The following is a 19,843-nucleotide window of genomic DNA, read 5'->3' on the forward strand; positions in this document are numbered from 1 at the left end:
AAAGGTACCTGCAGAATAAACTCTGAACTTCATTATTTTCTTCTAGCTTTGTATAATTTCAAGATGATGAATTAAAATATTTTATATTTCTACAATTAACATTTGCTTTTTGTAAAACATTAATAATAAAACATTACAAAGGAGGAAAAAGTCATCTATAATCTCAATCCATATATGTTCACTAATATCAGTGAAATTATTTTCTTCTTCACACTAACATTTTACATGATTGGAATTATTCTATAATATTATCATTGCTTCTACCCATTCTACCTCCTATGCTACCAGTTAGGCTAAGCAACTGCAGTGAAACAGTGCTTGCTAAGAAGAAATAGCAACAAAGACCCCCATGTCACTCAATCTGACAGTTGTTTTTAGGTCTTCATGCTATAGTACTTGACCTGTCAGTAGCATTCAATTATGCTGGCCATTTTCTCCTTCTTGAAGAAACCTTTTTTTTGGTGATTGTGTAGGATGTTCTTCTTCTCCCCCGACCCCATGTGATTTCGTTTACTTCCGTGGCTTCATTTGCCTCCTCTGTGAGAAGCTCCAGCCCTGCTGGCCTGCATGTGGCCTGCAGCCACAGGGCTCTGCACCTGCTGTTCCCTCTGCTCAGCATGCTCTCTTTCCCCCTCTCAGCCTGCTCAGTTCTTCGTCCTCCAGATCTCAGGTGAAGTGTGGTTTCCTTACGGAAGACTTCTTCCACTTCCTCAACAGGACCAGCTCTCCCTCTGACAGGTGTTCTTGATGCTGTTTGCTTCTTTTTCATAGAATTTGATATGTTTTCATTATTTTTTAGTTCATAGTATTTTCTAATTTACACTGATTTTTTTCCTTTGACTCATGTGTTATTGAAAGCCTGTTGCTTAATTCCCAAGTAGTTGGGAATATACTGGTTATCTATTTGGTTTTGATGTCTAGTTCAATTCCATTGAGAACACATTCTATATGATTTCACTTCTTTGGAATTTGAGATGTTCATTATTCAATTACACTTGGAACATTCATCCATACAGACTAATATGTGGGTCACCCTCTTAATACCAGACCAATATATGGTCTGTATGGGCAAATGTTCCATGTGTAATTGAAAGAAAAAGTATATGCTGCAGCTGTTAGAGATGTTATTCTATAAATGTCAAGTTAGTAGTCTTATTCAGATATTTCGTATCTATGGTGTATGTGTATTATATCTGTTCCTTCAATTTCTGAGAGAGGTGTGTTGAAGTCTCCAGTTATGATTGTGGATTTGTCTATTTATCTTTTTAGATATGTAAATTTTTGCTGTGTATGTTTTAAATTTGTTACTAGGTGCATACACATTTAGGATTGTTATGCCCTCCTGCTGACTTGGAGGGCATTAGCAAATTTATCATTAGCAAATTATTTTCATTTCTGGAATATTCTTTTGAAGTATTTGTCAGTTTCATTAATTATGTAGCTCTTGTTATCGCTGTTCCTCACTAAACTGTAAGGTTCAGTGACACATTTTATCTTGCATTTGGCATAATACTAGGAGGAAACATAATAAATGACTATTAAACATTGAGTGAATGAAGGTACAGATGATATGGATGAAGAATGAATGGATGGAGAATTAATATAACCAATTGAATGAACTGATTTAAAATCTAGGGATAAGTGGATTAATGCAGACTTGGAAAGAATTTGCTAGACATATACCATATTCTTTAGCCTTGTCTGGTTTCATATTTTTATGAATATCTTGTTGAAAATAGCAACTATACTTATCAAACTTAAAAATTACTGAGTAATTCATTTAGGAAGTATTTTATATAATAGTAGTATACAAACAATATCGTCATTAAGAATATACATTTGAAGTTAGACTCTTTGGATTTGAATCCTGGTTCAATCACTTAACATCTCTGAGTCTTTGGACAAGTTACTTCACATACATACCTCATTTTTCTGTTCTGTAAAATGGGGATAATAATGGCACCTGTTTCCAAGTGTTGTTTTGAACTGAATGAGTTAATGGGTGTTAGTACTAAGAGGAATATCTGGTTCATTGTCACATTCATCATCATCATCACTATTTTTATTGTCATCCTCCTTGGAAAATGTGTAAAATCTAGAAAAGTCTTTTCTACCCATTGAAACTACCAAAAACATCTAGAAACATTTAAAGAAAGTATTCACACATGGTCCTACCATCCAGAGATACTTCCTTAAGTTTTTGTTGTATTTCTTTTTTATGTGTATATACATTTATAAACATAAGCCACATGTTTCCTTCACTAAAAGGGTTATCTTTTAGTACATAGACAATGTCACTTTTTCAAGCATTTTAAAAGAGAAATTTGAAATATACAGAGGAGTAGAAAGAATAGTGTGATGAACACCAATATATCCCAGACCAAGACATTATTAATGCCTTATCATTATTTGCTTCATCAAGATTTTGCTGAACCATTTTAAGTAAATTATAGACATGATACTTTACTCCTAAATTCCTCAGCATCCATCTTCAACCAATAAGGCCATTTACATGATCACATCACACCTAACAAAATGAATGATTTCCTAATATCATCTAGTATCTGATCAATATTAGTATTTTCATAAGTGTCCTCAAATTGTCTTTTATAGCCGGCATTTTTCAACATCAGGACTCAATCAAGGATCACACATTGCATTTAGTTGTTATTTCACTTAAGTCCATTTTAATCCAGAATACCTTTTAGACTGATTTTTTTTCTTTTTCAGTGACATTGACTTATGGAAATGGCTGGGCCAGTGGGCTCATGTTCTGGATTTGTTTTAGTTTCCTCTTGGTGTTGCTTAACTTATGTCTCTATCATCTGAATTTTATTTAAATCAGAAGTTAAGCCCAAAATCTTTTTTTTTTTTTTTTTTTTTGAGTAGAGCTTCACTCTCTCGCTCAGGCTGGAGTGCAGTGGCATGATCTCAGCTCACTGCAACCTCCACCTCCCAGATTCAAGTGATTCTCGTGCCTCAGCCTCTGGAATAGCTAGGACTACAGGTGTGCACCATCACGCCTGGCTAATTTTTGTATTTTCAGTAGAGATGGGGGTTTCCCTATGTTGGCCAGGCTGGTCTCAAACTCCTGACCTCAAATGATCCGCTTGCCTTAGCCTCACAAAGTGCTGGGATTACAGGCGTGAGCCACTGCACCTGGCCCTAAGCCCAAAATCTTAATTGAATTCAGGTTAAATATTTTTGGCGAGAATGTTCATAGGCAATGCATTATATCAAGGAGTCACTTAGTGCTGGGTAGTCTTATTAATATTAGTGATACGAAGTGGCAATGACCAGATCTTGCTATTGTGGAGTTATGCTTTTTAAAATTGCAGCTGTCAGGTAATATGTGGAGTGATGATTTTGTGCCATATGAATATCCAGTTCCCGACCAGTGTTTCACTTTATGGATGATCCTTGCCTGAAGCAATTATTTTAGTGAGGGTTGTAACTGAATTTTGTTTCTGTTAGTATTATTCAACAGTGAACATCTCTTCTTAGTTTTGTTGGCTGTTTACATTTCTTATTTTATGAGCTGCCTGTTTACATCTTTGCTAATTTTTCTGTTGATTTTCTTTGTCTTAATGATTTGTAACAGCTTTTTATATTCTAAGAGTATTTTCCTTTACTCTTTAATGTATCACCAAGCCTATGTATGAAATACTGAGTATATCATAGCAATGTGAATTTTGGTAGGCCCCAACAGATCTTAACTGAGGTCTACTTTATGCTACACTTTGTTTTTGAGGTTTTCATATCTAATTTCAGCTAATTATGTGAGATAGGCATCATTTATCTCATTTTTTTCAGCTGAAGAAACTGAAGCTCAGAAGATGTAAGCACTTGTGTCAGGTCAGCTAGCAAATAAATGGTGACATAAGAATAAATGTAAAATTGGGACAAAATTATTAATTCTTAAATGCAGGATGAAGGGAAGATGAAGACTTAATAGCAGCACAGCAAAAATTAGGAGTTTTAGTTAGTGATATATTCAAGGACATCAATAATATAATGTAGTTATAAAAGCTATTGTGATCTTGAACTTAATAGAAGTACAGTATCTAGAATAAACAAGAGCTCCATTTTTTTCTTTGCTCACCAGGCTGTCACTGAAATTTCATGCTCCATTCTGAGCACTATGCTTCAAGAGGCAGTGAGGCAAACTGGAACATATTTAGGAGGGAGCGTCCTTGTTGCATGAAAAGTGATTGTAGGATAGTGACCTGGTGAAGTAAGTATTTAGGAGCTGCATAATAATTGTCCTAAAATAGCTGCTGTGTGAAAGAAGGAAAAGATATCTGTGTAGTCTCACGGGGAAGATCTGGGACCAATGAGGACAAATGCTTTACAGAGGTAGATTTTTACCTAATAAGCAAAAGAACGTGATGGGAACTAGAATGGACAGTTTCAGGAGGGTGTAAGTTAGAGATATTGGGAAAATATATCCTATGATGACTGGGCAGTGATATCATAGAGAAGATTCAGATACAGAGTAGGTGCTTGGATTAGATGACAATCAGTTAAACAGGAAATCTCAGTATAGCATCATAAGAGTTATTGTTGGAAATACCTAGAGTGTTATGAAAGGATAAAGGAAGGGCATTTAATTCACACAGCCTTGGCAATAAGAATTATGGTCAGGGAAGCCTTCATAGAATTCCGATATTTTTAATGAATTAATGAGTTAATGAATCGATTCTTTAAATAAGTAACCAAGAGTTAGCCAGGCAAAGAGGGGTGGAATCCTTTCTTAGTTATTTTGCATTATAGATAACTTCTTTATCATAACTCTGTAAGAAGACATAATTGAATTTTGATATTGCTATATTATTTTCTGTATAATAGAATTTATAAAATTATACTTAGAAACAACTTTATTAGTTAGACTATTGAGCTCTAGACAGACAGTGAAGAAGATTAAGTGTGGTAAAAGAAGCAGCATCAGCACCAGCTGGTACCCTAATTTGCATCTTAGCATCCACTTAACTCTTTTTTCCCCTTTTCTGCTGTATTTAAAGAGAGCTACTTTGACCTCTTGCTCTCATACACTTTCTCTGTTGAGATTCCCTCCATAGCAGCAAACTCTGTCCATATGCAAATATATAAATTTTTTCTTTTGTTATGTATACTGGATGCATTTTATGTTGCATTATTTCTCTGTCTTTATAGGAATGCTTTGTGTGGAAAGCTTCAGTGTGAGAATGTGCAAGAGATACCTGTATTTGGAATTGTGCCTGCTATTATTCAAACGCCTAGTCGAGGCACCAAATGTTGGGGTGTGGATTTCCAGCTAGGATCAGATGTTCCAGATCCTGGGATGGTTAACGAAGGCACAAAATGTGGTGCTGGAAAGGTAATCAAAATATTTTTTATTTACAAAGTAAAATGAAAAAAATGAAAAAAATTATTATACATAGTAAGTGGTTGCTCTTTTCTGATTGTAAAAGTAATCTAAATTCATTAGAGAAATTTTAGAAAATACAAAGCCACCAAAAGAAAATTAAGAACTGTAATTCTGTCATCCACATTTCTTTACTGGGGTCAGATAACCAGTGTTTTCCATTTTGCAATATACTGTGCATGGTTCCCTCCCCTACTGATATGCTACAATTTATTAGCCAGTTTGCTATTATTGGGACACTTTGGCCATGTCCTGAATTTCAGGGTGTGTGTCTGTGTGTGTCTGTGTACTAGAAATGTCACGGAGCTTGTCCTGCCCATGTTCCTGACCACCTGAGCTCTGCTGTTTGGATTAGATACAAGGCCAGAGTCAGTCAGCCCATGACTTATTACTAGTGGTTTCATATGAGAAGATGCCCTGGGCCAAATTCGTTTTTTTGGAGAATATAAAATTAAGGAGGGTAATTAAGAGTGTGGGCAGAAACTGTAAGAATTCTTTGGGAGATGCTATGAAGTAGGAGCTGGGGTAGAAGGGAAGTGGCAGCCTTAAGCCGTATATAAGAGATATGAGGGAGCAGGATTGTTGAGTAAGCTGAAGAAACCAACTCAGAGGAGAGAGAGAAGGAGAATATATGATTGACTGATTAGCCCATGAAAAAGACAGGTGGGTGGGCCTTCAGGTTACTTCACTTTCTCCCAAGTTTTCAGTTCCAATTCTGTTTCTCACTTCTCTTTACAAGAAGACCCATATATTTCTGGGCCTGTCCTTGCAACTAAATAAACTTGATTGTTACAGCTGTTATGAACAATGATAAGAGATATATACATTTAAATTTTTGATAGAAAGTGCAATTTCCCTTTCAATAAGGTGGTAACAATCTGTATCCCAGCCTAGGCAGCAGAGGAAGACTCTGTCTCAAAAAAAAAAAAAAAAATTGTGCTGAAAGGCTCATGACAAAAACAACTCTCTGACACGCTCTTATCTAATCTGCGAGTCTAGATGCCTAGAAGCAACTGTGGTTACTTCTGTTAATTACCTCTCTATCTTAAATTAGGGCCGGGCATGGTGGCTCATGCCTGTAATCCCAGCACTTTGGGAGACTGAGTGGGCAGATCCCTTGAAGTCAGGAGTTCGAGACTAGCCTGACCAACATGGTGAAACCTCATCTCTACAGAAAATACAAAAACTAGCCAGTGTGGTGGTGCATGCCTGTAGTCCTAACTACTCAGGAGGCTGAGACAGGAGAATCGCTTGAACCTGGGAGGCACAGGTTGCAGTGAGCTGAGATTGTGCCACTGTACTCCAGCCTGGGCAACAAAGTGAGACTCCCATCTAAAAATAAAGTAAAATAAAATAAAATAAAATAGTATGCTATTTCTAGATTTATCTATTTTAGACATTATCCACTAGTTTTATTTTTGATAGATAAGAATTCAACAGGTGCTGGAGAGGATGTGGAGAAATAGGAACACTTTTACACTGTTGGTGGGACTGTAAACTAGTTCAACCATTGTGGAAGTCAGTGTGGTGATTCCTCAGGGATCTAGAACTAGAAATACCATTTGACCCAGCCATCCCATTCATGCTGCTATAAAGACACATGCACACGTATGTTTATTGCGGCACTATTCACAATAGCAAAGAGTTGGAACCAACCCAAATGTCCAACAACGATAGACTGGATTAAGAAAATGTGGCACATATACACCATGGAATACTATGCAGCCATAAAAAATGATGAGTTCATGTCCTTTGTAGGGACATGGATGAAACTGGAAACCATCATTCTCAGTAAACTATCGCAAGGACAAAAAACCAAACACCGCATGTTCTCACTCATAGGTGGGAATTGAACAATGAGAACTCATGGACACAGGAAGGGGAACATCACACTCCGGGGACTGTTGTGGGGTGGGGGGAGGGGGGAGGGACAGCATTAGGAGATGTACCTAATGCTAAATGACGAGTTAATGGGTGCAGCAAAACAACATGGCACATGGATACATATGTAACAAACCTGCACATTGTGCACATGTACCCTAAAACCTAAAGTATAAAAAAAAAAAAAAAAAAAAATTCAATTTTCTCATGCAAATCCCAGTTTCCCTGCTGTACCTTTTCAAAATAAGTGCTTAATATTTACATAATTAATATTGGGGTGTTAATGAATGAGGCCACAACATCTCACTGTTCACTGGGCATATTCCAGACGAGGTGAGAGAAAACAGGGGAGGCTAAACAATTGGAGATCAAAGGATCATTTTTATTAGGAAGAAAGCATATAACATGACAAATACATAGCAAAAATGGGCTTCCTAATGCTGCCCTACACAATTAAACTTACCTGTCCAGCCTTACCTGCGAAGTTTAACTGCATGGTTGAAAGGGCAGACCAGAATACACCCTTTCTGCCACCTCAGCTTACTACTAGCTGGCACCACAGGTGTAACCAGCATGCCTGGCTAATTTTTTTTTTATTTTTCTGTAGAGACAGGATCTCGCTATGTTGCCTAGGCTGGTCTTCAGCTCCTGGGCTCCAGCGATTCTCCCTCCTCAGCCTCCCAAAGTGCTGGGATTACAGGTGTGAGCCACTGCACCTAGCTGGGCATCTTTCCATGTCTTTATTAGATCCATGTATTTTTTTCTGAAAAGTTCATATTGATATCTTTTTGCTTTTCTATTAGCTTGCCATTTTTTGAGGCTTCTCATATGTGAAGAATATTAACTGTCAGTCAGTTATATCTGTGTAAATATGATCAACAATTTGACATAAGTCTATTTTAAAATATCATGAATTTTTTTTTTTTTTTTTTTTTTTGGAGCCTCACTCTGTCACCCAGGCTGGAGTAGTGGTGCAATCTCAGTGGAACCTCTGCCTCCCAGGCTCAAGTGATTCTTGTGCCTCAGCCTCCCCAGTAGCTGGGATTACAGGCGTCTGCCACCATGTCTGGCTAATTTGTGTGTTTTTAGTAGAAACAGGGTTTCATCATGTTGGCCGGACTGGTCTCGAATTCCTAACCTCAAGTGATCTGCCTGCCTTGGCCTCCAAAAGTGTTGGGATTACAGGCGTGAGCCATGGCGTCCGGCCTTAAAATATCATGAAATTATATCAGTCTTATCTGTTTTGTCTTGGTTTCATGTCATGTTTAGAAAAGCTTTTTGTATCTCAGTATAATATAAATATCTGGCTTTTATTGGCACAATTTATTAACATTTCATCCTATTTCTCTGACCTTAATGCTGCTGTTAAATATTTTCTTGATATTTTCTACTCTTTCTCTCTTGCAGTATTACACAGATTATGTATTTGTGTGGGGTGTCTGTGTGTGTGCACATACACTTTGGTAGTTGTATGTCTTTCTATTCTGCTTGTTTACTTAATAACAAAAAAAATCTATATTTTTCTCAAAGTTGTGATGATTAAAAATAGTATCTACTGATTGTTTCAGTGTAAGCTATACCACTATTACTTCCAAACCCCCATGTCCCAGTTTTTATTTGGTAGGAAAAATATTTGGCTTTAGATTCCAGGTTATTATTAACATATATCAATGTATTTTTAAGACCTTTTGTCTTTCTGGATTTTATTGCTAACTGCATAGTTTTCTAGTTATGACAATAATATTTATGTACAAGAAAGGATAGCAAGTGGTTGGTGTGTGTATCTGGACTGATACACCTTGACCCAAACTGACACACCATTGAAACCATATACCACACGTTCTGTACAGCTGTAACTTTGTAACTATTGGTTTAATCTATGAGTCTAACACCTGAGTTTTCACATGGCAGATAGGATCCTATCCCTTCTGGTATGTACCAAAGCCTAGACTGGACAGTTTGAGCAGACTGACAACTTGGTACTTCTTCAGATCTGTATTCTTTATATATTTATTCAACATTTATTTCCAGGACAAGCTAAACGTGGGGTAGGGGAAAAAGTGGAAAAGAAGAACTCCTCACCTTCATTTTTATTGTCCCAGGTAGTTCAAATTTGCTCCCCACTTGCATCCTGAAATCAGTAAACCAGAAGTCCTACAGTCAACTTTGCTCTACTTGATGTGTGGTGGTTGTTGATGGTGGCCATGGGTGGTAGGGGGAGTGGTAGTAGCATGTGAGAGGATGGTCTTACCTTGCCACTGTGAGAGGTTTTTTTTTTTTTTTTTGAGGCAGGGTCTCGTTCTTTGACCCAGGCTGGCTTGCAGTGGAGTACAGATCTTGGCTCACTGCAGGCTCCGCCTCCTGGGTTCAAACGATTCTCCTGCCTCCCAAGTAGCCTGGATTACAGGCTTGCACCACCATGCCCGGCTAATTTTTGTGATTTTAGTGGAGGTGGGGTTTCACCATGTTGGCCAGGCTGGTCTTGAACTCCTGGCCTCAAATGATTCACCCACCTTGGCCTCCCAAAGTGCTGGGATTACAGGCATGAGCCACTGCACCCGGTCCCCACTGTAAGAGTTTTTGGGTGTATTCCTTTAAGTTTGATTTTTCCCATTCCACAAGGGTAAACACTGCCAATCAGAACACCCTTTCTCTGGAGGACTTGGGATTTTCCTGCCCCTTAAAGTAAATCTGCCAGTTATTAACACATTTCATCTTATTTAACACTTCAGGTGTCCACTGTGAATCAATTATTGGCAGGAAAATCTTCTTTTAACTGGTAGGGAAACTCTTGGTAAATATCTCCTCTAAAGACTTACGGATGTAAGAAAAAAGTATTTTGAAATCTTTATTCAGGAGTAGTGCATGGCTGGAGGACAGATGAGGAGTGACTTACTGTAGAATCTTCTGTAATTTTGGAATTTTAAATCATATGAGTATATGTCCTATTTAAAAATTAATGGAAAATTGGAGGAAACAGTGTTTGGAAATCTTTTGACTTTAAAAGTACAATTCTGTTTAAACCTGTGTATTTTTTAGAGTGGTAAGGCTATCGATATTTCGTTGTAGGTTTGTTCTCTAATTGTTCTTTATTTCATTTGAACATTTAAATATTCTGATCCTGTACACAAGATCAGTTGGTTAGTTACCTAATAGAATTTTAAAATAGCACTCAACAGTCTTTTAAAACGTTAGTCGTCTTTTTTTCCTCTAACATTACAACAGAGCAGTTTTCACAAAGATGTCAACTAAAAAATTTCTAAAATGTGTTGAGCTGATTTCTTTAGATCTTAGGTTTAATATTTTTTTCTGAGGTAATGGTTTTTATCTCTTAGTAGTTAGGATTCATTTCTGTTTCATATCTCATCATGTGAACTAGAATTTCTTGAACCATGTAAGATTATAACTTATTTTCAATAATGCTTTTAATAGAAATATCTAATCATGGTACTAGAAAACAGATTTTATCTTGTCAACAAAGTACCCTTTTATTTTTGAAAGAATTTTAAAAATTAAAATGAGTTTTAAATATTATCCTTTTGATATCTGTCATAGTAAAACACTTGATGAGAAGTGTAATAGAAATAGATGTTCTATCCTTGAAACTTCCTTATAGTCCTGAGGTTAACTCTATCTAGTTACTTTTGATTTGAAGAAGTCTATTTGTGAATATTTTATTTAGGATCTTCACATCAATATTCACGTGGAAGGATAGATAATAGTTGTATCTTTGTTTTTGGTCTTTATGTCATCTTTGTGTTTTTTGATAATTACTTTTGTATCAGTTAATTTGCCACTTATTTTTCTGCATTTTTAAAAATATAATATGGGAATTAATGGTTCGTTGAAAGTTTGAAAGAATTCTGCAATGAAATAATCTGTACCCAGGTCTTTTTTCTGGGTACTTTTTAATTACTGTGCTCAATCTTTCTTTACTTAGTTCATTTTTTTTTTTCAGATCTGTAGGAACTTCCAGTGTGTAGATGCTTCTGTTCTGAATTATGACTGTGATGTTCAGAAAAAGTGTCATGGACATGGGGTAGGTAATGTTTTCTTTTGGCTTGTTCCTGAAAGTAGTGCTAAATAATGAGAAATCTTAGAGAGGACTAGATGAGAATTCCCAGGATTTTCAGATGTTGGGGAATTTAGATTCCTGATAAAATTTTCATTCTTAAACAGTGTCAGTAAGCTTGTATGAATTTAGTCCTTTCTCTTGGTTTCCATTCTTGAGTTGATGATATAGAGCAACATTCACAATTAACAAAAGTGGTATTTTGATTGTTTTGAAGGTATGTAATAGCAATAAGAATTGTCACTGTGAAAATGGCTGGGCTCCCCCAAATTGTGAGACTAAAGGATACGGAGGAAGTGTGGACAGTGGACCTACATACAATGGCAAGTAATATAGAAGAAAATTAGTGTGATCTCCCAGTGGCCCAAGGCATAAATTGGGCATCCTCATACCTCTCCCTCACTTCCCACATCAGTTATACATTTAATTATGTTGATTCAGCCTCCTAAATTCCTTGTGACTGTTTCCATTTTTCTCATCCCCATTTATTACTTTCAATTTCTTGCCTGGACATACATCATAGCCTCTTATGTAGGCTCCCTGTTTTTCATCTTGCTTCCTATAATCCATGTTTCACTCTACATTACAGTTTCAGTGTTTTCCTTCAAGAATTCAGTTTTGATTTTGTCAGCGTCTTGCTTTAATTCAGTGCGTCTGCATTGCTATTAGAATGAAGTTCACAACTCCTTAACGTGGCATAAATGCCCTGCATGACTTGCCCCTAGTTTACCTTACAAGCCTCATTTCACTATGCTGAAGACATATTGTAACTTCTTTGATTTCCTCTACTAGGCTACTTTCTTTTACCTGTGGGCTTTCATACCGTATTATTTTCACATTGTTGGCCCTTGGCTAATTGCTATTTAGGCTTCAGATTATACCTCATTTTCTACAGAAAGTTTCCCCTGGCTGCTTAAATCTAAATTATCATTCCCTTCTATTGCTTTTCTAGTACTGTTAGCACTAATTACTATACTAATTAATGATTTGCCTTTTAAAATTCCCTGATAGACCATGAGCTCCCAGTTTATTGGTATCTTTCTAGTGACATCATATGCTTTTTTTCTCTTGGATAACTACCAGCTAGAATGACTAGTCATATAGTAGGTGTATGTTAAGCTTTTAAAGAAACTGCCAAACTGTTTCCCAACGTGGCTATACCAGTTTACATCCTTACTAGCTGTATATGAGAGAATTTCCCCACATCCTCTCTAACAGTTGCTATTGTCAGTCTTTTTAATTTTAGCCATTCCAGTAGGTATGTAGTGGTATTTCAATGTGGTTTTAATTTGCATTTCTCTAATTACTAATGATGTTGAGTGTCTTTTCTTGTACTTATTTGCCATCTACATATCTTCTTTGCTTATGTGTCTGTTTAAATCTTTTTTCCAGTTTTTAATGGGTTGTCTTAATGAGTTTTGAAAGTTCTTTGCATGTCACTGATTCAAGTATTTAAGTTCTTTATGAAATATGTGCCTTGTATATATTTTCTCTTAGTCTGCTTACTTTGGGTTTCATTTGTTCTTTCTCTAGTTTCTTAAGGTGGAGGATGAGGTCATCTTTTTTTTTCTGATATAGGCATTTTATTGCTATCAGTTTTCCTCTAATTCATCCCAGAAATTTTGACATGTTATACCTCCATGTTCATTCAGTTCTGAATACCTTCTAATATGCTTTTATTTTTTTTCTTTGACTTACAGGTTATTTAGATATGTGCTATTTCTTTTGAAATATCTGTGGATTTTTTAGTTATCTTAATATTACTGATTTAAATTTTACTGTAGCAAGAGAACATATTGTATATGACTTGAATCCTTTTATTTTTTTAAACTTGTCTTGTAGCCCAGAATGTGGTTTATCTTAGTAAAAGTTCTGTGTACACTTGAAAAGAATGCGTATTCTACTATTCTTAGGTGGAATATTCTATAAATTATTAGTTCATGTCAGTTAATAGGTAGTCGGATCTTTCATATCGTTACTGATTTTCTGGTCTACTTACTCTGTCAGTTATTGGGAATATTGAGTTCTTTGGCTATAACTGCCAATTTGCCTATTTCTCCTAATAGTTCTATCAATTTCTGCTTTATTTATTATGATGTTCTGTTATTAGGTACATAAACACTTAGAATTATTCTATCCTCTTTGTAAACTGACTCTTTATCCTTATGAAATAGCCTTCTTTTTCCCTGGTAATATTCTCTGCCCTGCAATGAGATATTATTAATATAGCTACTCCAGATTCCTATTAATTAGTCAGCATGGAAAATCTTTTCCCATCCCTTTACTTTTAATTTCTTTATATCGTGCTATAGTAATTAGTGCATATAGTTGGCTCTTGCTTTTTATCTAATCTGCCATTCTCTTTTAATTAAGTTGTTTTGATAATTTATATCTAACTTGATTATTGATGTGTTTATGTTTAAATTTACTGTCTTGATATTTTCCGTCAGTCTCCCTTGTAGTGATATTGTAACACTTCAGTATATTTCCATTTCTCTCATTTTGTGCCATTGTCGTCACATGTTTTGCCTCTACTAATGTTATAAATCCCACAATTCATTGTTACTCATTTTGCTTTGAACAGTTGATTATCTTTCAAAGAGACTTAATAGTAGAAAAAGTCATTATATTTACCCGTATAATTACCATTTCTGGTGTTCTTCATTTATGTAAATTTGCATTTCAATCTGATTTAATTTCTGCTTGAAGGATTTCATTTTGCATTTCTTATAATACGAGTGTGCTAGTGACAAATATTTTTAGCTTTTGTATGTCTGAAAGTCTTTAATTTGCCTTGCAGCTTGAATGATAATTTAACTGGGCAAGGATTTTGGGCGATAGTTTTCCTCCCTTTTTACTTCTAAGGATATTCCTTGTCTTCTGACTTGCATTGTTTTTCCTGAAAAATCTGCTGTCATCCTTTTCTTTGTATGTAATGCCTTCTGTATATGTCTTTTTCTAATTTCTGGTCGCTTGTAATGTTTTTCTCTTTATCTCTGGTTTTTATATTGTGCCTTGGTGTACTTGGGATTTTTTGAGCTTTTTGGGTCTGTGCTTTTATAGTTTTCTTCAAATTTGGAAAATTTTTGGCCATCGTTTCTTCAAATTTTTTTTCTGTCTTCCTCTTTCTCTCTTCTCATTCAGGTCCTCCAATTTTATGTATATTCGGCTGCTTGGTGCTATTTCACATCTCACTGATTGGCTGTTGATTTTTTATTTTTGTTTTTTTTTTTTTTAATTTTAATTTAACTTTACTTTGTTTGAGACAGTCTTGCTGTATCACCCAGGCTGGAGTGCAGTGAGTGGTATGATCTCGGCTCATGGCAATCTCTGCCTCCGGAGTTCAAGCAGTTCTCATGCCTCAGCCTCCCGAGTAGCTGGGACTACAGGCGTGTGCCACCATGCCTGGCTAACTTTTGTATTTTTAGTAGAGACAGGATTTTACCCTGTTGGCCAGGCTGGTCTCAAAGTCCTGGCCTCAAGTGATCCACCCACCTCAGCCTCCCAAAGTTCTGGGATTGTAAGTGTGAGCCAGCATGCCTGGCTGGCTGTTAATTTTTAAAAATTACTCTTTATTCTCCATGTTTAATTTTGAGTAACTTCTGTTACTCTTCAAGTTCACATTTCTTCTGTGAAGTCTAATTTGCCATTAACTTGATCCAGTGTGTTTTTCATTTTAGACTTTGTAGTTTTTATTTCTGGAAGTTCCATTTGTTTCTTTTATATATCTTTCGTAACTCTACATAAGATGCTCAATCTTTACTTTTTTGAACAAATAGAATACAGTTGTAATAACTGCTAATGTCCTTGTCTACTAATTCTGTCATATGGGTAATTTCTCAGTTTTGATATTTTTCCCTCTTTTATTTTCTGTATTTTGTTATGCCTTATAAATTTTTATTAGATGCCAGAAGTTTTAAATCCTACTTTGTGGGCTATTGGATATTTTTGGATTTCTATTGATGAGGTTTGTACTAGTATGTTTGAGTTTTGTTGACATAGTTTGATCCTTCTGGGTCTTGCTTTTAAGCTTTTAAGGCAGGACCTGAATAGCATTTAGTCTAGGGCTGATTCTGCTTCATTACTGAGGCAAAACCACTTCTGTTTATCCTGCTTAGTACCGCGTTAATTATGAGGTTTCCCACTGAATTATAGGAGCAAATACTCTTCCTAGTCCTGTGTGAGCTGTGTGTGGGGCTTATTTCCACCAATCTTTTCACATGGTTCTTCCTCCAGCTTCATGTGGTCTCCTTACATGCATATATCCATCAGCACTGATGCAGATCTTTCAGCTTTTTCTCTGTAGCTCTCTTCCCTTTGGTACTTTGCCTAGGAACTCTAGCTGCCTTGCCCTCTTCAGAATACCAGCTCCATCTCTCTAACTGAGGGAGACCACTGGGTTTTGCTTTGGTGCCCACACCCCTCATTAGTGTCTGTTAACTTTCTTTAGGCACTAACCTCGGACAATTGTAAGGCTCACCTTATTTTTTTTTCTGCCTCTCAGGGATCATTGCTCTTTGTTGCCTGATGTCCAGTGTCTTGAAAACTGTTGTTTCATATATTATGTCTGGTTTTCTGGTTATTTTAGCTGGCAGAGTAAATCTGGTCCCTGTTATTCCACGTTGGCTATAACTGAAAGTCAGAACTATGGATTTTAATGGCTGTGTGTCATTTCATCCAGTGGATGTGCTGTAACTTCACTTAGCTGTTTTCTAATTATTTGACATTTAGATTGTTTCTAAGGTTTTGATAACTCACTGTTAACATTGTAGTGTACATGTTAATGTGTATGCATTTTTCCAATTGAAGAATCAATTGCCAGTAATGAGGTTAGTTTGAAGAGAATAATCCTTTTTATTCTTTTAGGAGTAAAACTTCCTAATAAATGATACATTTGTGTAATGCCACTAACAGTGCGAAGGTGTCAGTTTCAAAATAATCTTGCCAGTGTTGAATGCTTTAATTTAAATTTTGTGTACTCATTAGTAAGTATAAAATGATGTATGAAGCTTGCTTTAATTTTTTATACAGTTGACCCTTGAACAATGCAAAGGTTAGGGGCTCCAGCTCCCTGCATAGTTGAAAACCCATGTGTAACTTTTGGCTTCCCCAAAACTTAACTACAAATAGTCTGCTGTTGACTGGAAGACTTACCAATAACATCAACAGTTGATTACCACAGATTTTGTCTGTTATATGTATTAGATACTGTATCATTATAATAAAGCAAGCTAGAGAAAAGCAAATTTATTAAGAAAATTGTAAGAGAAAATATGTATACTATTCATTAAGTGGAAGTAGATTATCATAAAGACCTTCATCCTCATCATCTTCATGTAGAGTAGGCTGAGGAGGAGGAGGAAGAGGAGAGGTTGGTCTCAGGGGTGGCAGAAACACAAGATAGCCTGCATATAAGTGGACCTGCACAGTTCAAACCCACATTGTTCCAGGGCCAACTCTATTTTGATTTTCAGTTGGGATAAATATTGTTTCATATAGTTTTATACAACTTTTTTTTTTTTTGGGGGACGGAGTCTCGCTCTGTTGCCCAGGCTGGAGTGCAGTGGCGCGATCTCGGCTCTGCCTCCCGGGTTCATGCCATTCTCCTGCCTCAGCCTCCCGAGTGGCTGGGACTACAGGCATCTGCCACCACGCCTGGCTAATTTTTTTTTTGTATTTTTAGTAGAGATGGGGCTTCACCGTGTTAGCCAGGATGGTCTCGATCTCCTGACCTCGTGATCCACCTGCCCTGGCCTCCCAAAGCGCTGGGATTACAGGCGTGAGCCACTGCGCCTGGCCAGTTTAATACAACTTTTTACAGAAATTTCTGGTTCTTTTACAAACTTAAAATTATGAATCAGTTTACCACTCATGTTTATATCTACTGTATTGTTTCTCAAAAGAACACAGAACAGATAAAATACTTAATTTGTAAAAGTTCTAATGAAACTTAAAATCTAGAAGGCATAAAAATAAGATTGATAAATTCAACTATACAAAATAATAAACTTTTCCATGGAGAAAAGCATAATGCCATAGGTTAAAATGGGGAAAATATTTCCAACTTGTATTATGGAAAAAGCTAATCTCTCTAATATATAATAAGAACTTTTAGAGATTAAGAAGAAAAAAGCAAGAGTCCAATAGAAAAACAGTCAAAGGACTGAGCAGAAAAAAATAAATAATGTTTCCTTAAGAAAAAAGTGAGGCCAGGTGCCGTGGCTCACGCCTGTAATCCCAGCACTTTGGGAGGCCGAGGCGGGCAGATCATGAGGTCAGGAGTTGGAGACCAGCCTGGCCAACATGGTGAAACCTGTCTCTACTAATAATACAAAAAAATTAGCTGGGCGTGGTGGTGCATACCTGTAATCCCAGCTACTCGGGAGGCGGAGGCAGGAGAATCGCTTGAACCCAGGAGGCAGAGGTTGCAGTGAGTGGAGATGGTGCCATTGCACCAGCCTGGGCAACAGGGTGAGACTCCATCTCGGGAAAAGAGAAGAAAAAAAAATTATCAACTCATAGTATAAAAAATGTAAATTAAAATTCTACAAGAGAAAATTTTTCACCTGCCCAGTTGGCAGAAATCCAGAAGTTTGGCTCTGTGAGTGAGGCTATGGGGAATTTTTATATATTGCTTGTAATATTCTTATAAATTGTAACCATTAATATTGAAAGACAATTTGAAAATACCTAAAAGAAATGGTGAATGCACTTATTTATTGATACAGCATTTCTGCTTTAGGGAAATTATTCTGTAGTTATTATACATGCACTAATATGATACAACATATGTACAAGGTTATTCATTATAGCAGTTTTTTTGGTAGTAGCAAAAGATTGGAAAAATATAAGTGTTTATCAGTGGGGCACATGTTAAATAAACTCTAGAACATCTTCACAATGGAGTTTCATATAGCCGTATGGAAAACGAGGAGGTCCACTATGTACAGATAAGTGGAAAAAAACTGATGCACTAAATGGTATATAAATAGTATGCTACCTTTTGTGTAAGAAAGTGTTGACAGTAGAAACATATTTTGTTCTTGATTTTTTGCCGAAGAAATACTGTAAGGTTACAGAAACAACTAATAAAAGTGGTTATTTTTGTGAAGGCAGAAGTAAAGTGGACAGGAATGAACTTTGAGGAAGACTTCTCAGTGTATTCAATTAATATCAGTTTGATTTTTGAGTAATGTGAAAATTAATGTAAAGTGTTTATAATCATCTAGTATTTTCTGGGTAGTATGAGTTTGGTGACTGTTGATGTAAAATTCTTCTCTCTAGAAACGAATACTGCATTGAGGGACGGACTTCTGGTGTTCTTCTTCCTAATTGTTCCCCTTATTGTCTGTGCTATTTTTATCTTCATCAAGAGAGATCAACTGTGGAGAAGCTACTTCAGAAAGAAGAGATCACAAACATATGAGTACTTAGATTTTTTTCTTTTAATTCCTATATTAAATATATACATATATTTTCTGAGACAGAATCTCGACTTCCCTGGGCTCAGGTGATTCCCCCTGCCTCAGCCTTCCAAGTACTTGGGATTACAGGTACACCACCACACCCAGTTAATTTTTGTATTTTTTTGTAGAGATGGGGTTTCGCCATGTTGCCCAGGCTGGTCTTGAACTTTTTGAAGCCATCCATCTGCCTCAGCCTCCCAAAGTGCAGAGATTACTGGAGTGAGCCTCCACGCTCAGCCTATAGTAAATAATTTATAAAGTATTAATGCTGATAGTCATATCACCAGAGATTGGTAATCCTCTAAAATAGGGTTGTAAGTTATCTCTCTGACCTTTTGACATGATTAGCATGGGTTGAAAGGTGGTGGTGACCATGCCACCTCTTTTAATGGGGAGGAGAGAGGATTATGTTGGTCAGCCTTTAGGCTGCTGAAAGTGGCCCTCAGGGTTCATTTTGCTTAACACCAATTTCTGATAGAGGACTAAGTAGATACTTCGTATCATACTTCCAACTGACCAGTCTATGCAAGTAACTCCCCCATCTGCATTTTTGAAGTTTGAGTTCCATAACTACAGCTATCTTTCATACATCTCCACTGCACTGATTTGCTGTCACCTCAGCATGTCTAAAACTTATCTGTTACCTTTCCAGCCAATCCATTCACTACCCTTGGATTTCCTAATTTTTAAAATGACTACTTGGCAACCTGAGAATATGCTTTTACTCTTCTCTGATTTTAGGAAGACTTGAGAAAAGTTAGGGAACATTGGCCTAATTGACCAAATTTCACAATTTCTTAAAATTTCAGTTTAATTATAAAATGTGGTTAGTAATGCCTTCTAATACCATAAGGATTAAAAATATGTGCAAGCTGTTAAAATGTCCTAAAAATTTAAACTGTATCATGATTATCATCCCCACCACTACCAACATCATGATTCTGTATTTGGGAAAATGCAAAATGTGTGTAATATTTCGTGTAGAAATGTTTTTATCTTAATTTAGATCAAAAGTAATTG

The 19,843-nt window shown here is 36.3% G+C and overlaps 1 protein-coding gene across 1 annotated transcript in view; it reads left to right on the forward strand.

The window, feature by feature from the left end:
- ADAM9 (ADAM metallopeptidase domain 9) overlaps window positions 1-19,843 on the forward strand; it is a 110,069-nt gene that overhangs the window by 76,412 nt on the left and 13,814 nt on the right. The window contains exons 16-19 of the mRNA XM_055296028.2: window positions 5,173-5,356; window positions 11,244-11,324; window positions 11,575-11,680; window positions 18,642-18,783. Of these exons, the coding sequence (XP_055152003.1) occupies window positions 5,173-5,356; window positions 11,244-11,324; window positions 11,575-11,680; window positions 18,642-18,783 (513 nt within the window). The remainder of the gene's footprint in view (window positions 1-5,172; window positions 5,357-11,243; window positions 11,325-11,574; window positions 11,681-18,641; window positions 18,784-19,843) is intronic.

Source organism: Symphalangus syndactylus, chromosome 10, assembly GCF_028878055.3.
Source record: "Symphalangus syndactylus isolate Jambi chromosome 10, NHGRI_mSymSyn1-v2.1_pri, whole genome shotgun sequence".
Taxonomy (NCBI): domain Eukaryota; kingdom Metazoa; phylum Chordata; class Mammalia; order Primates; family Hylobatidae; genus Symphalangus; species Symphalangus syndactylus.